The following is a 14,610-nucleotide window of genomic DNA, read 5'->3' as shown; positions in this document are numbered from 1 at the left end:
TAATACCTAATAGTACCTAATAAAGTGGCCGGTGAGTGTATATTAGCAGTATAACAAATACAGCTCAAATACAATGGAGCAATACAGTTCAGGAACAGCTGCAGTGAACGACTGTTCCATTTATGACTACGTTCTGCTCATGAATCTACAAGGTTCCATGTATAGAACCCAGTGGCTCCAACAAACCAAGCTTCCCATATAAACTCCTGGTGATACATTGTAAAGCATTAGAATTTCACTAAAAGCTATATATTCACTAGACTAAAACCATAGCATGCAGTCATTTTCTAGATTGTACCTTTAATCATACTTTGTGCAGAGGTACATTGCTTAATATCATTGCTTGGCTCCACATGCATCCTTTGATCAAAAGCCTTTCTTTGTGCTGAAGGCTGGAGATTAAAGAGTCTTTGATTGCAGTGCAATCCGTTTATTAAACACAATACACCTGAATACTGCTGCACTCTTCTTACCTTCTGCTTTTCTTCTCTTCAAACTGTCATATTCATTCTTTAGTTGTACCTCTCTGCCTCTGCTTTTGTAACAAACAGATTTGCGGTTGGATTTCCTGAGAGTGCTTTTGAAAAAAAGCTCAAGGAAAATAAGAAAGGAGAAAATGCGTAGATGTGAAGATACAATCAGTGGTGTCACCTTTCCACACAGTTAACTGAAGTACTGTGCAAGACCCAAACCATCTAAAACATAAATTAGCTGAAATGAAGTTTTAAAACCTGCTCCTGGGTGTTTATAAGGAACCGGAGAGTGTGTTAAGGATGTTTGTGAGTGTGAAGTTGTCAGCTTGGCTCTCTTCAATAGTGGGGTGCTGAACATATAATCACCTCGAGGGTAATTGACTGGGTACATGAAACAGCATTACCGCATGGGATTGACACTGTGAATTCTACCTGCTCCTCCTGCACAGATGCAGGTGTGGACACAAAAAAATACTGTTTCATTCTCACTTGGAGAAAGTGTGAATCTCAGTGCCATGGTTTTAGTGTTTTCTCACAGCTCTGTGTCTTCTCATCCCTCAGGTAATAGCCTCACAACCATTAGACCCCCACAGACTCATACATACACTGCAAAAGACCCCAGAGCATGCGCCCTTTGGCTGATAATTCAAGGTACAGTTGTTGTTGAGAATGAAACAGTGTTCTTTGACAATCTTTCAAAAAGAATCACTCTGTAAACTTTTCCTTTGGGAATGTACACAGGCCATTATAAGTTTGGGAACACTACGCAGTCCATGCATACCAAAACCCTTGGAAATTTCAGAGTAATGTTTGATTTTTTTTTCTTTTTTCCTACTGCTAAGTAAGAAAAAATTCCTGTGAAGGTTTTGTTGCCATTAAAGTATCTGTTTGCTAATCCTTTGAGTATATTGACACTTGGCGCATGTTTGTCTAAGTGTCTTCCTTGTATCATGAGCAGGTTTTACCTAACTAATGACTTTACAGCTCTCTTTTCCAGACTATATTACATTTTTCACCAGTAGGATGAAAGATTTGAGTGCTGACAAGTACTGCCATTGCAACAAGGGGATAAAATGGCTGGGCTTTAGCATTTTTCTCAAAATAGCAGTACAGTCAGAATACTTCTGACAATACAGTCAGTCGTACTAAGATGTGTGTTACTTGTATTGTGTATTGAAAACATTCTGAACAGTAAGATCACTAAACCTTTGATGAGCTATTTACTATATGAAATAGATTTACTGTTGTGAGTTATATCATTAAGGTAAAGGGCAGCTTCTGTTTTATCAGATGTCTGTCTTCTCAGTTAGTCTTACTGCAAGCTTAGCTGAGCCCCCTAACAAGCAAGCCAGAGATTACAGTGCTCTCTAAAAGCTTGATTAAGGAACTCTGAGAAGAATAAGGCTCACAAGAAAAAAAAAAAACTAAACTTTCTAATGAAAGTGAATGAGATGCTGAGAGAAACCAAAACTCAAAGGAAAATACTTCCTATGAGCCTGAGGAAGAACCACTGAGAGGAACTGAGATATGTTCAGAAATGCGCAGAAATGAGTGCTGTGTGGGCACTGCACTGCCCTGTCCTGTCTGTTTACTGTGTCTGATGTCTGTATTCTTTATGTCTGTTTTATTTATCGTATTGTTTCTAGTTTAATGTTTTGCACACTTACGTCTGCATGTTTGCACTTCGTATGTACTGTCTATTTTGTTCCATGGAGGAACGTAATTTCGCTCCACTGTGTACTTGAACATGGATGCAATGACAATAAAAGCCTTTTGACTTGACACAAAAGGAAAATCTTCCTAAGAGCATGAAGAAGAGCCACTGAGAAGAACTGAGACTAGAAAAGGAAAACACATCCTAAGAGCATGAAGAAAAACCACTGAGAAGAACTTAGACTAAAAAAGGAAAAACATCCGAAGAGCATGAAGAAAAACCACTGAGAAGAACTGAGACTAGAAAAGGAAAAAACATCCTAAGAGCATGAAGAAAAACCACTGAGATGAACTTAGACTGAAAAAGGAAAAACATCCTAAGAGCATGAAGAAAAACCACTGAGAAGAACTGAGACTGAAAAAGGAAAAACATCCTAAGAGCATGAAGAAGAACCACTGAGAAGAACTGAGACTCAAAAGGAAAAACATGAAGAAAATAAAAAATCTGCCCAGGAGCCAAATGAGATATGGAAGGCAATGATTCATCTGAAAACGAAAAAACATAAGAAATAAAGACATTTGGGTGAGACAGACATGTAGCATATTAAGGTCTCTTTAATGTCTAGAGAAGCTATGTCTGGACTGTGAATAGAAAGGGTCTAGAAAGCTTTAGCAATCTAAAAATGTTCCACAGGAACTATAGCTGTGTGTCATGTCTGTGAGAAAAGTGTTGAGTTCTAAGAGTTATACTTTGGTGCTCAAACCATTTCTAAACTTCACTGTTCTCAGTGTTGTCAGTGTCTCATCCCTTTAGACCTCATTACAGATCTGAGAGTCCATCAGTTCATGTCGTGCTGCCTCCCTACTGGTTAGTGTGAGTGTCACTGCAGTAATCAATCTCCATTCTGGCCATCACAGCTGCACTCTAATGGTTATATATTAGAACCTGCTGTCGAGCAAAGTTCAAAATGGTATGTCTGCTTAATATGACATTAATAACTTTTTGAACACCATTGGCTTGTTATTTAGTTGTTAATCTTAACTACTATAGCTAGAAATGGCACAATGTAGCAGTAATGTACATATATAAGTAAATATATACATTGCAGAACATGCCAAGTCTCACCTCTCGTCTAGTGAGTTGCAGTCTGAGGTAGGTTAGTTCAGTCATCAGACATCAGGCTGTTATGAGTTACAGGGGGAAAAGAGAGTGGAAGGAAAGGCTGGTCTTTTGGGGTTCGCTGTTAGACTTTAGCCCAGCATGGAGATGAGTTGGCTTTCCACATGTACAATCCCGGTGCCCCTCACTCAGCCAGCTGCTTGAGGCAGCTGATGACCATAGATAAAAGCTCATGTGTAAGGGATGCATGCATGAAACAAATGAAGAGAAATTCAGACATAAAACAACGTTTATCAATGTTTTTGCCAGATGTGTAGAAGGCTGCTCTCACCTTTATCGCTTTAGGGTTTAGAAAGCAATATTGACATTTATCTAAATATTACTCTGCCCTGTTTTTATTATTTCATGCAGTAAAACTATTTTAGATTTACTTCAGTTATTAAATGCGATTCTTATTGAAAGTGAAGAGACATCCTAGAATAAAACACTACTGTTAATCTATAAAAATAGGTACACCTAAGCATCAAAAATTATTTTTCTTTTTTTTTTGTTAAAAAAATACACATATGTATTTCCAATTAAACTACATGATATATTTAGAAACCATCAAGAATCTTAATTAAAGTTTTATTACACACTTCTATAACCTAAAAAAATATAGATAGATAGACAGACAGACAAACACACAGACCCAAATAGAATTTTTGTAACAATTTTGGACACATGTTTTTGAAGACATCAGTTGATGTATCATGGAAAGTGCATTTTTGTTTCGCTAATAAAGGTGGCATTAATCAAAATATACCATTAATCTTGAATTTTGAAAGCTCACTCCCAGAAATATATATATATATATAAAATAAGAAAATTCTTGCAGGTGATCTGTGCGTTTCATAACAAACCTCTTCAACTATACATGTTGCATAACTGATATGAAACTCATGCATAAGTTATATAGTTATGCGAGGGAGGACTTGAAATATGTACCTCCATATGGACCCTTAGAGTTTTGGGGCAGAGTTGTGAACATGATGACTCATGTCTTCTAAAATGCAGTCAAATTAGTAGCGAACACATCTTTTTGATTCACTTTTTAGAAATTATAGCCTACTGCTTTGGGCCTTCATGACCTGCAAAGTTGTGTTTTGCTGTCTAACAGCATGAAAAAAAGCAATTAGCAAGAGCTCTTGTTTTGCATGAAGAGCCCTAAAACATTTGTGGTTTTCAGGCTCACAGCAAGGCGACTGTTAGCGTAGCTGAGTGTGTTCCACATTGCAGCTTTAAAAGCGTAGTGGTGTGATTATAGTGTTGTGCTTGAGAATGGAGAATGAGGGTGCTAATATTTATCACCGGCATCTGCACCAGCGCTGCATCATTCTCAAGCTGTTGACTTTTATTACCTCCACCAAGGTCACAGCAATGCTGAGAAGTGGTGTAAAGTAGTAAAATGCTTAGGCATAGAGGAAAGATGGCCTAAATCAAGATGGAGAGAGAAGAAGTGAATGGAAGGTGGGCAGCAAAAGAGGGAAGAAAGGGCAAGTAATGGAGAGAAAGATCCAGCCATACATACAATGACGGTTCACAAAAAAAATCACTATTTGTTCCCCCTTGAGAGGGCAGTGGGGGATTAGACCAGACACAGAACTAATTTTCAGCTGAAAAACTCTGCATCAGTGCTGTCTTACTAGGCATCAGTTGGCATCTGTCATTTTTTTCTTTCTGATTCTGTCTCTCATTCATTTAGTTCAGCCCTCAGGCTCCCTGGCTCTCAAGCTGCTGGGTGTGGATAATGGAGCTGTAACTCTCTTCCTTGCTTCCAGCTCATCAGACACATTAGAGAGAAATGGTCTGTCCACATGACCCTTACAGACAAAAACAGGCTTTCTAGTACTGTTCTACAACTAATTCAACCCTAAGCTTAAAGACGAAGTGTATAATACTGTTAATTTGCTGAATTTAACCTATTGGGAAAAAATAGAGCATAAAACATGGCCTGTGCAAAAGTTACAGCACGTTTTATGTTTTGTCTTTTATTTTTTTCCCAATTTCAGCCAATAACTAGAAATTGTGCACTTAACCATGTTTAAGTGTGTTGCTTGTAGAGGATGTGTTAGCATGTTTTTACTTAAATCAACAAAATTTGTACAGCATTTGGCTGATGCTCTTATTCAGAGTGACTTACATTTTAATCATTTTACACAGATAGGCAAAGGTGGTGTTAGGAGTCTTGCCCAAGGACTCTTATTGGTACAGTGTAGGAGGCTTGTCCAGGCAGGGGATTGAACCCCAGTCTACAGCGTAGAAGGCAGAAGTGTTATCCACTACACCATACAAACCATCTCCACTTAGCTTAGCCAAGAGTGTTCAAACTTTTGCATAAGACTGGTTGTGTCTTTGGACTGTGGGAGGAAACCGGAGAACCCGGAGGAAACCCACGCAGACATGGGGAGAACATGCAAACTCCACACAGAGAGGACCCCGGTCGCCCGGCCAAAGACATGCAGTCAGGTCAATTGAACGTGCTAAATTGCCCTTAGGTGTGAGTGTGTGAGTGACTGTCTGTGTCTGTCTGTCTGCCCTGCGATGGACTGGCGACCCATCCAGGGTGTATCTTGCCTTCCGCCCGAAGACTGCTGGGATAGGCTCCAGTACCCCCCGCGACCCTGACGGTGAAGCGGCTTAGAAAATTGATGGATGGATGGATGGATGGACGTATGGATGGATGGTTGTGTCTTTTCTTGCTTTAGTGTGGTTTCTTTTGCTCTTTCATCCACATATTTTTTCTTTCTTTTGTCTTTCTTTGCAACAATCAAATAGTCTCTTCATGGTCAAAGGGCAGTTATTCTGAATAAGGGGATTTCCCTGTAAAGCCTGTTGCAGGCCTCTAAAATATTAGAGACCACATACTGTCTCAGTAAACTGAGAGCTCTGTAGCCATTGATCAGCGGTCACTGAAGGGTCCAGTGTTGGCTTTAATTGCTCGTCTTTTAATTGCTCCAGCCCTCTTTTAAGCTCAGACAACAATATGTAGAAGGCCCCTGTAAGCCGCAGCTGCTGTGATCTGCGCTGATTATTGGTAAGCGGCTTAGAGGTCTGGCTGAGTGTGAGTGGGCTGATGGAAGGAGGGATGGAGGGAAGGGTGGAGTGGTATTAGATCACATTGTGCTGACTAGGAGAGGAAATTAGAGTGTGTTGCTGTAGAGATGAAGCTGGGGGGCCAAGGTCAATGAGGGATGGTACACAAGGGCATTCACACAATGTCCCTCTCCTCTTGACAAGTGTGTTTGTGTATATCCATCTATTTATTCTATGTATTTGTGTGTATATATATATATATATATATATATATCGTTGCTGTCGGAAGAAAACCTTGTATTATATCGTTGCTGTCGGAAGAAAACCTTGTATCTCCATTTTTGGCATTTTTCTGTTTTTGACATAATTTGAAAGTATCTGTTACTCTTTACATTGTTTGTAAATTTTATGATGAGTGGCCTAAAAGAAATGACCCAAAATGACATGGGAAAAATTCTGGTTCCATTGACTTACATTGAAAGTGAAGTATGTTTTTTCCTTCTCCTATAAAGTGACTATTTTGGAGATACAAGGTTTTCTTCCGACAGCAGCGATATATATAATATATTGCCTGCTCATGTAGAAGGTCATTTTAATTTAACAAGTTATGATAATAATTAGTAATAATTATTTATCGGTCCATTATGAATCCTAAGACTTCTATCTCAAAACTACCATAAAATATTCAGTAACTACTATGAAATTAATATGCAAGTTATATAATTATGAGAGTGCAGAACAGTAATGTGGGTGTAGTTAAGAGGCTAAACTGTAAAACTGTGAGTGAATGCATAGGAGGTTAGGAAGAGCAGAATTAAACTGAAAAACACCCCAGTCTCCAGCCTGCCAGCACACACACACACACACACACACACACACACTCTCTAGAAGCCCACCAGCACACACTAATAAAGTTCTCTAGATTCACCCCTGCCTGCATTGTGTATTAGCCCTAATCCAAAGCTTTAGCTCAGGTCTCAGTGGGCCATGAGGTGACCCGGTCACTGTTTGGGTGGGCATTTGTGGGATCATCGTGTAGTCAATCCTGCGTGCTGATACTCAGACTTCTTCAGTGTGGTAGTATGTGTTTCTTTTTGGTCCTGAGAAGTCTAGAGTGATACTGTTGTTTTTCTATACTGTTTAAATGTAATTGTATGAATAATTAACACACTTCATTAATGAATTATATGCATTAAATTTACATCCTGGATTGACAAAACTGTACACAGATCAATAATCACCTACTATCATTTATAAGGGTTTAATCTATGAGATCTGAGATCATGAATATGGGCAGTAATTGCTGAAGAGAGCATTAAGGCAGCTTTTACCTTGAGCACTCTTACTCATACTCTCTCTTGTACGGTGCTCTGCTGTCCTTGATGCGACACGGATCTGTGGAAAAGACTGTGCCAGAAATTCGCAGAACTCTGAGCTTAAGAGCTGGGGCTGATTGGATGTGTAATACAATTTTAATGTCAGGATAGGACCAAGTTACAGAAGAGAAAGACAAATAGGGTCAAATATTATGAAATGTGTTCTGCTCTGCAGCTTTGTGTCCTGTGCATACAAGTCGATAGTGTGTGAAAACATCTTTGATTCAGCAAAGAGCTGAAAGCCGTTTCCTTGAAACCTAGAATTTCAGTCAGTTCTTAATCTTATGCCTTGTTATTCAGAAACTATTCAGTATCTACTATGAAATTAATACATACATGCATGTATATGCATATGTACAAGGGCCCACACTTCACTTAGTGAACAGTGCACAGTGCAATTGAATAATTACTCACATACAGTCACATGCAACTTGATTATTCTGCTAGTTGGCAAGACTAGTAGCTAACATTGTTCATATAGCCTATCACATACTATTATGTTGTTCTGCTTTCAGCAGAGGCTACAGTTTCCTGACTAGCCAGTTAAGCTACCTAGGTACCAGCAATTAAGCAACTTTCCCAAAACACCATCTTTAGTTTCTTGTCCATTCTGTGGTGACTGAAATCAGTGATACCATTTGATGTAATTGCATGGTACCTTATGAGTGTTTTGACTGTCTGATTCATAAAACCTGGAGTGGTGACTGTAGTAGTCCTCTCTGCTGAGCTGGCCCACCTTTATTTCATCCAATCATTATGGAGATTTTATAGCTTCTTCTTGTAACGCCAGCTTATTTAGTCACCTAATTCCATTTACAGCAGCAGCTGCAGTTGTATGTATCACTATGTAAAATAATTGTAGACTCAAGTTGTCTGCATAGCTAACTTTCTTTCATTTCAGCTATACCTTGCTCAGATAGTCCCCTTGAGCTAGCTAGCTAACTGCTATCTGAACTATGCCTTGCCCAAATCGTTCCCTTGTAGCTAACATGTTATAGCTAATAAGATAATGCAAGTTATTTGGCATTTTGTGCATATTAGCACTTTGGTGAGTAAAAGCACTTTCCTGGCAATGTTCAAATAATGTTTTTCAATCAATTTCCTCTGTAAGAAATGCAACCGAGTTAGGTGATTTCAGCCAATGAACCAGCATCTAAGATGCCAGGAGAACAGAGGGGATCACCACAATCACCACAATGAGCAATGTTTGCAGTTGTTGTGAATGAATTTTCAACAAGTTTTAAGTGAGATGCAGGAGGCTTTACATTGTGCAGCAGTGAAATTATTGTGACTTATGGCTATTGTGACTAGTATATTGTCACCGCTGGAACAAAACCTTGCATCTCCCCAAAAATAGTAGCTTTACAGGAGGGAAAAAACTTCCAATGCAAGTAAAAAAAATAATAAATCCTGTATTTTTGGACCATTTTTATTGGTCCATTTCTCATGAAATGTGGACATAATATAAAGTGTAGCTGGCAAAATATAACAAAATGCTAAAACAAGGTTTTGTTCTGACAGTGTTGACACACAGTGTCGGAATAAAGACAGTGGTAAATGTGAACAGCAGTGTGAATGTAACTCTAGGCCCTTAGACCTGCTGTCATTTTTTACAATAGTCAACAGCACGGCTTATTTATTGATCTGAGCTGCTTTGGGATTGATCCAAACAGATGGCACTAGGTACCAGTACATTAGTCTACATTTCGATGTGACATCTCTAGTGCATTAGCCCTTAGGCGACCACACACTCTTGTGTGCACACACACACACACAAACTGGAGGTAGAGAGATATCAACCCCATGCTCATGTTGTACATTTGTGTGGATGTGTCTGTGTTTGTGTTTCTCTGTCTCCAGTCATAAAGCATTGGTGTTTAAATCATTTAAGGTCCACAGTGTGTGTGTGTACTAACACCTACCCCAAAATGCGATGTGGGCCAAAACTTGGTTAGTATGGTTTCAGACAGGATCTCAGAAGATGCCTCTGTGCTGTTTAAAACCATTTAACCTCGTGTGATGTCATCAAAGCATGCTGTACTGACTCCCCAGAGATTTTCTGTGTTTGTTTTAATGCCGCCATGATCACCAAAGGGATGCAGTTCATTTAATACATCACACTGACAACTGTAGAAGTTCACTCTTCTATTGGTCTCAAAATGTTCCCACAAAATAGGAATGCATTTCATTTGTAATTTGTAAGGAAATATTCAAAAAACAATTGATATTAATAGTTTTTCCATTATGCTAATGCTGTGTTCATGAGCCCACAAGTGGGATAAATCCATTTCAAAGACTTTTCAATTTGTACTTCCCACTCCAAGTCAAGGTTTCAGTTCATTGATGTCACTTAAACATGGCAGCACCTACAAGAATTAATAGAGTATTTTGAAAGCCCCTTTTTTAAGCCCTGTCAACTAAAGTTTAATTTAGTCTGTACAGGAGTTTTGATCAAAACGGTTCATTTTCTGCCCTATATTAATGGTGAATTGTCATAGCCCACATCTGCATTTAAACTGAATGAAGAACTGAATAAATAAGTGTAAAAACATTTTAAGACTCTTTTATATCTATTCAGCAGTCAAATAAATGTAAGTGTACTATGACTGTCCGTTGTTTTCTCAGTTTCAAACAGTTGAGGCTACACAAACACTTTGAGCTAGGAAGCGGGAAACTCTTCCAAAAAATTCCAGCATAGTGCAACCGTTGTTCCTGAAGCCACTTTAATCTACTTCCTCTTCAGTACATATCTACTGAACTGAACTTAAGGGAAAACATTCATAGAGAATGAAAGAATGGGTCTTGGTTAACCAGAAACACTACTGATCCATATTAATTGAGGTTTGGCTGCATTTGGGAGAAATGGGGGAGAAAAACGGGTAATGTGTGTCTTATTCGCCCTGGAAAGGTTTCTTTTTTTTTTCACAGCCCCCCCAGGTCTACTGTACTTCTGTCTCTTGCTCAATCTAGTTCTTTGTTTTTCTTCTTCCTTTTTGTCCTTTACAATGCATTGCATAATCAGAAGAAGCTGCGTGTAGGTACCCTACATACCCGACACACACACAGGCCACACACACCCCTCCTGGCTGCATGAATGAAACGTTTTCTTTCTTTTTCTTTCTTTCTTCGCTTCTTTTGTTGCTACTTTCTTTCAATCTGTTGCTTTTCTCACAGCTCTGTTGCGCAGTAACTAACGATCACAGTTTGTGATCAACATGTTGTAGCTGCAGTTTTCTTTCATTTCTGTTAATGAACCATGCACTGCAGTTAGCTTACATTGCTATGACTATCATGTATATTCTGATTTCATTTCAATCTGCTTTGCGCTTAATGAGAACTGATCAGTTCTCTCATGTATTTTCATTTGATGTTGTTTTTTTCTGACTTGTCAACAGCACTGTTCATTGTCTTTGTGGTTATCTTTAAGCTTGTCTGCGTTACATTTAAACTTGTGTGCGTTACTTTTAAGTTGTCTGCGTTTTACCTGTGATTTGAGTGACGTTCCATCTTGTCCATTTCTAGTTCTTTCTCTCTCTCTCTACCTCCTTCTTTCATTCTTTCCCTCTTTTTGTTGTTTTTTTAAGCAGCTTTTGTTGTTTGTGTGGAACTGCATGATTTTACTGCATGTATATATCAGTGCATGTATATGCAGAAAAGTGTTAAAACAATGCTCTCTCTCTCTGTCTCTCTATCTCTCTCTGACTGTTTCTCTCTCTCTCTCTCTCTCTCTGTCTCTCTCTCTCTCTCTCTCTCTCTCTCACTGACTGTTTTTCTCTCTCTCTCTCTCTCTCTCTCTCTCTCTCTCTCTCTCTCTCTCTCTCCGACTGTCTCTCTCTCTCTCTCTCTCTCTCTCTCTCTCTCTCTCTCTCTCCGACTGTCTCTCTCTCTCTCTCTCTCTCTCTCTCTCTCTCCGACTGTCTCTCTCTCTCTCTCTCTCTCTCTCTCTCTCTCTCTCCGACTGTTTCTCTCTCTCCCTCTCTCTCTCTCTCTCTCCATAGGGGATGTGCTCTTTCAGATGGCCGAAGTCCACAGACAGATCCAGATGCAGTTAGAGGACATGGTGTGTGAAATTATGTATTAAATGTCCTTTTACATTTGTATTATATTTGTATTATGTACAATGCAGTTGTCCAAATGGAGATGGACCGAATACTAGAGGTGACTCTCTCTTTCTCTTTCATGGAGTGATGTATCACTCACCTTCACTGTAATGTCCATTGATTAGCATTCTCCTCCAAGCACGTTGAAGTGAATAGTGAACTGCTGAATATATTGGCAATGGAAGACCGCTCTTATCCCTGTCCTCTTGCTATGACCCTATCTGAAAGCCTCCATCTGGCCCCGCTGTAGGGAAAGGGAAGGGTGGTCCGTTTCAAAATGTCAGATGAACAGAGCCACTTCCGCACATGCACAATGAGAACAATGCAGCCGTCTGCTTTGCTATCCACCCACCGGCTCGCAGATATCTGGGGGCTTTCCCGTCACACACTGACACGCGCAGGTTAAACAAACGCTGCTCTCCATTCGTGCCTTAACTGAAACGATAAGGTTTAGTGGCTCAGAAGTGCCTTTCTCTCTGCTTAACACTTTTAAAGGTGTTTGTTTGCCACAGACGCTGTGTGATATCTACAGCCTGCCCTGTGTTTTGTCATAGAGCTGGCTTAATCAGTTTAGCTGCCAGTTTAGCTGTGTCCAGCTGATATGGCCACAGTTTAGGTTCAGTTAGGGGTGATTTGTTAGCCCTGAAACTGTTGTCCTGGTTATGTCAAACCATGTAAATCAGCAGCTACACTACACATCTGCAGTTCCTATCACCCTGCAAAACAAGCACATCTGAGCTGCATGAAGAAAAAAAAAAGAGATCTGTTTCAGGTGCAATTTGCAAGCTAACTCACAAACCATAAAGAGTAAAAACATAAAAGTGAATGTAACGATGTCAGATAAGTATATACATTGCAACAGTGTAGTGTTGATCTGATCTCTAGCAAAAAAAATGTAGATAACTGGTGTGTTTGGCAGGAGTGCAGTGATTTGTATAGCTGTGGTTAGCCAGGGAGCTAACATAGCAATTCGCAATCTGGCTAACTTACCTACAAAAACAGTGAAAAACACAAACATGAACAAAATTATATCACATAATTATTTACACACCACAGTAAAAAATCTATATATAGCCAAGGAGCTAACATTGCCTTTAGGAAGCTGACTAACTCGTCTACCATAAACAGTAATATCACAAAAGTAAAGAGAATAATACAGTCTCCCGACTGACTGCTTATCATCCAGTCTCCCTTTTGTGTTTTTATTCATAGCCAATAGGGAGGAAATATTTAAGAAGTCATGCTTATACAGTGGTTAAATGAACAATTCCTCCCATGTGGATATTCATTGCTGCTATTTAAAGCAATGGCCCCTTAGAGGCCAGTGCAGACAAATCAGTAACACTACTCGTCAAGGACGCAATTTCACATACCAAATGTTTACCAAAGTTTAACCCAACACGAAGCTTCTCATGCAAAATGTATTCACCCTCATATCTATGATGCAAAATAGCTCATTGCTGCAAATTCCATTGAAACGAATGTAATTTCACTCACAACATTTCGCTTGCAAATACTAATGTAACTGGGCATGAACTCAATTATATATTGAGCAGTTTACTAACAGAATAGCTGAGCAAGGAGAAAGCAGCCCCTGTTGCCTTGTGTAACAGTGGAGATGACGATGATGAGCATAATTGTGTCTGTGTGTGAGAGAAAAATATAAAGAGAGGAACGTCTTTAACTCACATATTCATATTCATGTGCTTTATCTTTCAGCTGAAATCCTTCCATAATGAGCTGCTCACAGAATTGGAGAAGAAAGTGGAGCTGGATGTCCGATATTTAAATGTAGGTAACAAGCGTGCATACATGTTTCCTATCATTAAATTAACATTGGTTTACAAATCATTTCAAATGATTCCAAAATGGCTTGCATTGAATGTTTACAGTTGTAAAAGTACACTACACATGCAGACATACTTGCATTTTCAATACCTTTCAGCCACTTGCTGATTTTCAGCAAGCTCTGCTTTGTTTGGTTTGTAGAGCTGATGACCTGAGCTGCTGGATCCCGGGCAAACTTTTCTTTTCACTCTATGGCCAGCGCAACATCGATTAAACAGCTGTTTGCGATATAATGGAAATGGGGTGCAGTTAATGTCAGTTTGTCATGTTCTGCATAATGTGTGCTTATATAACTGCCCTCATGAGGGTCTCTTGGAGCAGAGACTGCATTCTCTTTTGTTCCATTCAGTGCAGAGCTGGCACACTGTAGGAAGTAGAACACTGTTAGAACACTGTTAGAACACTGTTAGAGGTGATAGGAGTTGATGAGTTGTAAGAGTTGATGAGTGGTTAATTTGCTTTATTGTTGTATTACAGTATTCCATAAGGAAAAAAGGCTATTTGATGTAGATATAGAAAAACAATTCCAATTCAGTGGATTGGGATAAGGGATGATCCAAGTATATCAGTTAAAATGAACTTCTGAAGGACATTCTCGACAATCTAAAGCAGTGAGGCACCTTTCCAGAAACTAACTGACCAGTGTCCAGATACATTAAAAGTTATTAAATGGAAGTCTCTGGGAAAAAAAAAGTTCTCAAATATTCTCTTAAGATAATCTTATTTTCTTAAAATTGTCCCAAGAAAATCGTTTTTTATATATAAGCTACATTTTTTATCATGTACCATAAATGACGCAAGATACATTTTTAATTCGTATGGTTATTTCTGTTCTTTGGTTTAATCCGCTCAGAGAACTGCAAAATGGAGGGAAAACATCAAAACAAGCTTTTAAAAGTTTTTCAAACGAGAACTTGAAGTGATGGCGGAAGAAACAGCCAGAAGGAAAAAATCCACCTTCAGAA

At 39.1% G+C, this 14,610-nt stretch overlaps 1 protein-coding gene across 12 annotated transcripts in view; it reads left to right on the top strand.

The window, feature by feature from the left end:
- Positions 1-14,610, top strand: part of baiap2b (BAR/IMD domain containing adaptor protein 2b) — a 93,442-nt gene that overhangs the window by 36,067 nt on the left and 42,765 nt on the right. For 9 of the 12 annotated variants that reach the window (XM_037544184.1, XM_037544178.1, XM_037544173.1 and 6 more), the window contains 3 exons: positions 10,720-10,731; positions 11,696-11,757; positions 13,517-13,588. In XM_037544184.1, the coding sequence (XP_037400081.1) occupies positions 10,720-10,731; positions 11,696-11,757; positions 13,517-13,588 (146 nt within the window). The remainder of the gene's footprint in view (positions 1-10,719; positions 10,732-11,695; positions 11,758-13,516; positions 13,589-14,610) is intronic. The other 3 variants (XM_037544175.1, XM_037544182.1, XM_037544174.1) reach the window with 2 other exon arrangements.

Source organism: Pygocentrus nattereri, chromosome 13 (genome assembly GCF_015220715.1).
Source record: "Pygocentrus nattereri isolate fPygNat1 chromosome 13, fPygNat1.pri, whole genome shotgun sequence".
Classification (NCBI taxonomy): domain Eukaryota; kingdom Metazoa; phylum Chordata; class Actinopteri; order Characiformes; family Serrasalmidae; genus Pygocentrus; species Pygocentrus nattereri.
Note: the sequence above shows the minus strand (reverse complement) of the source record. Positions and strands in the feature narration are given on the sequence as shown.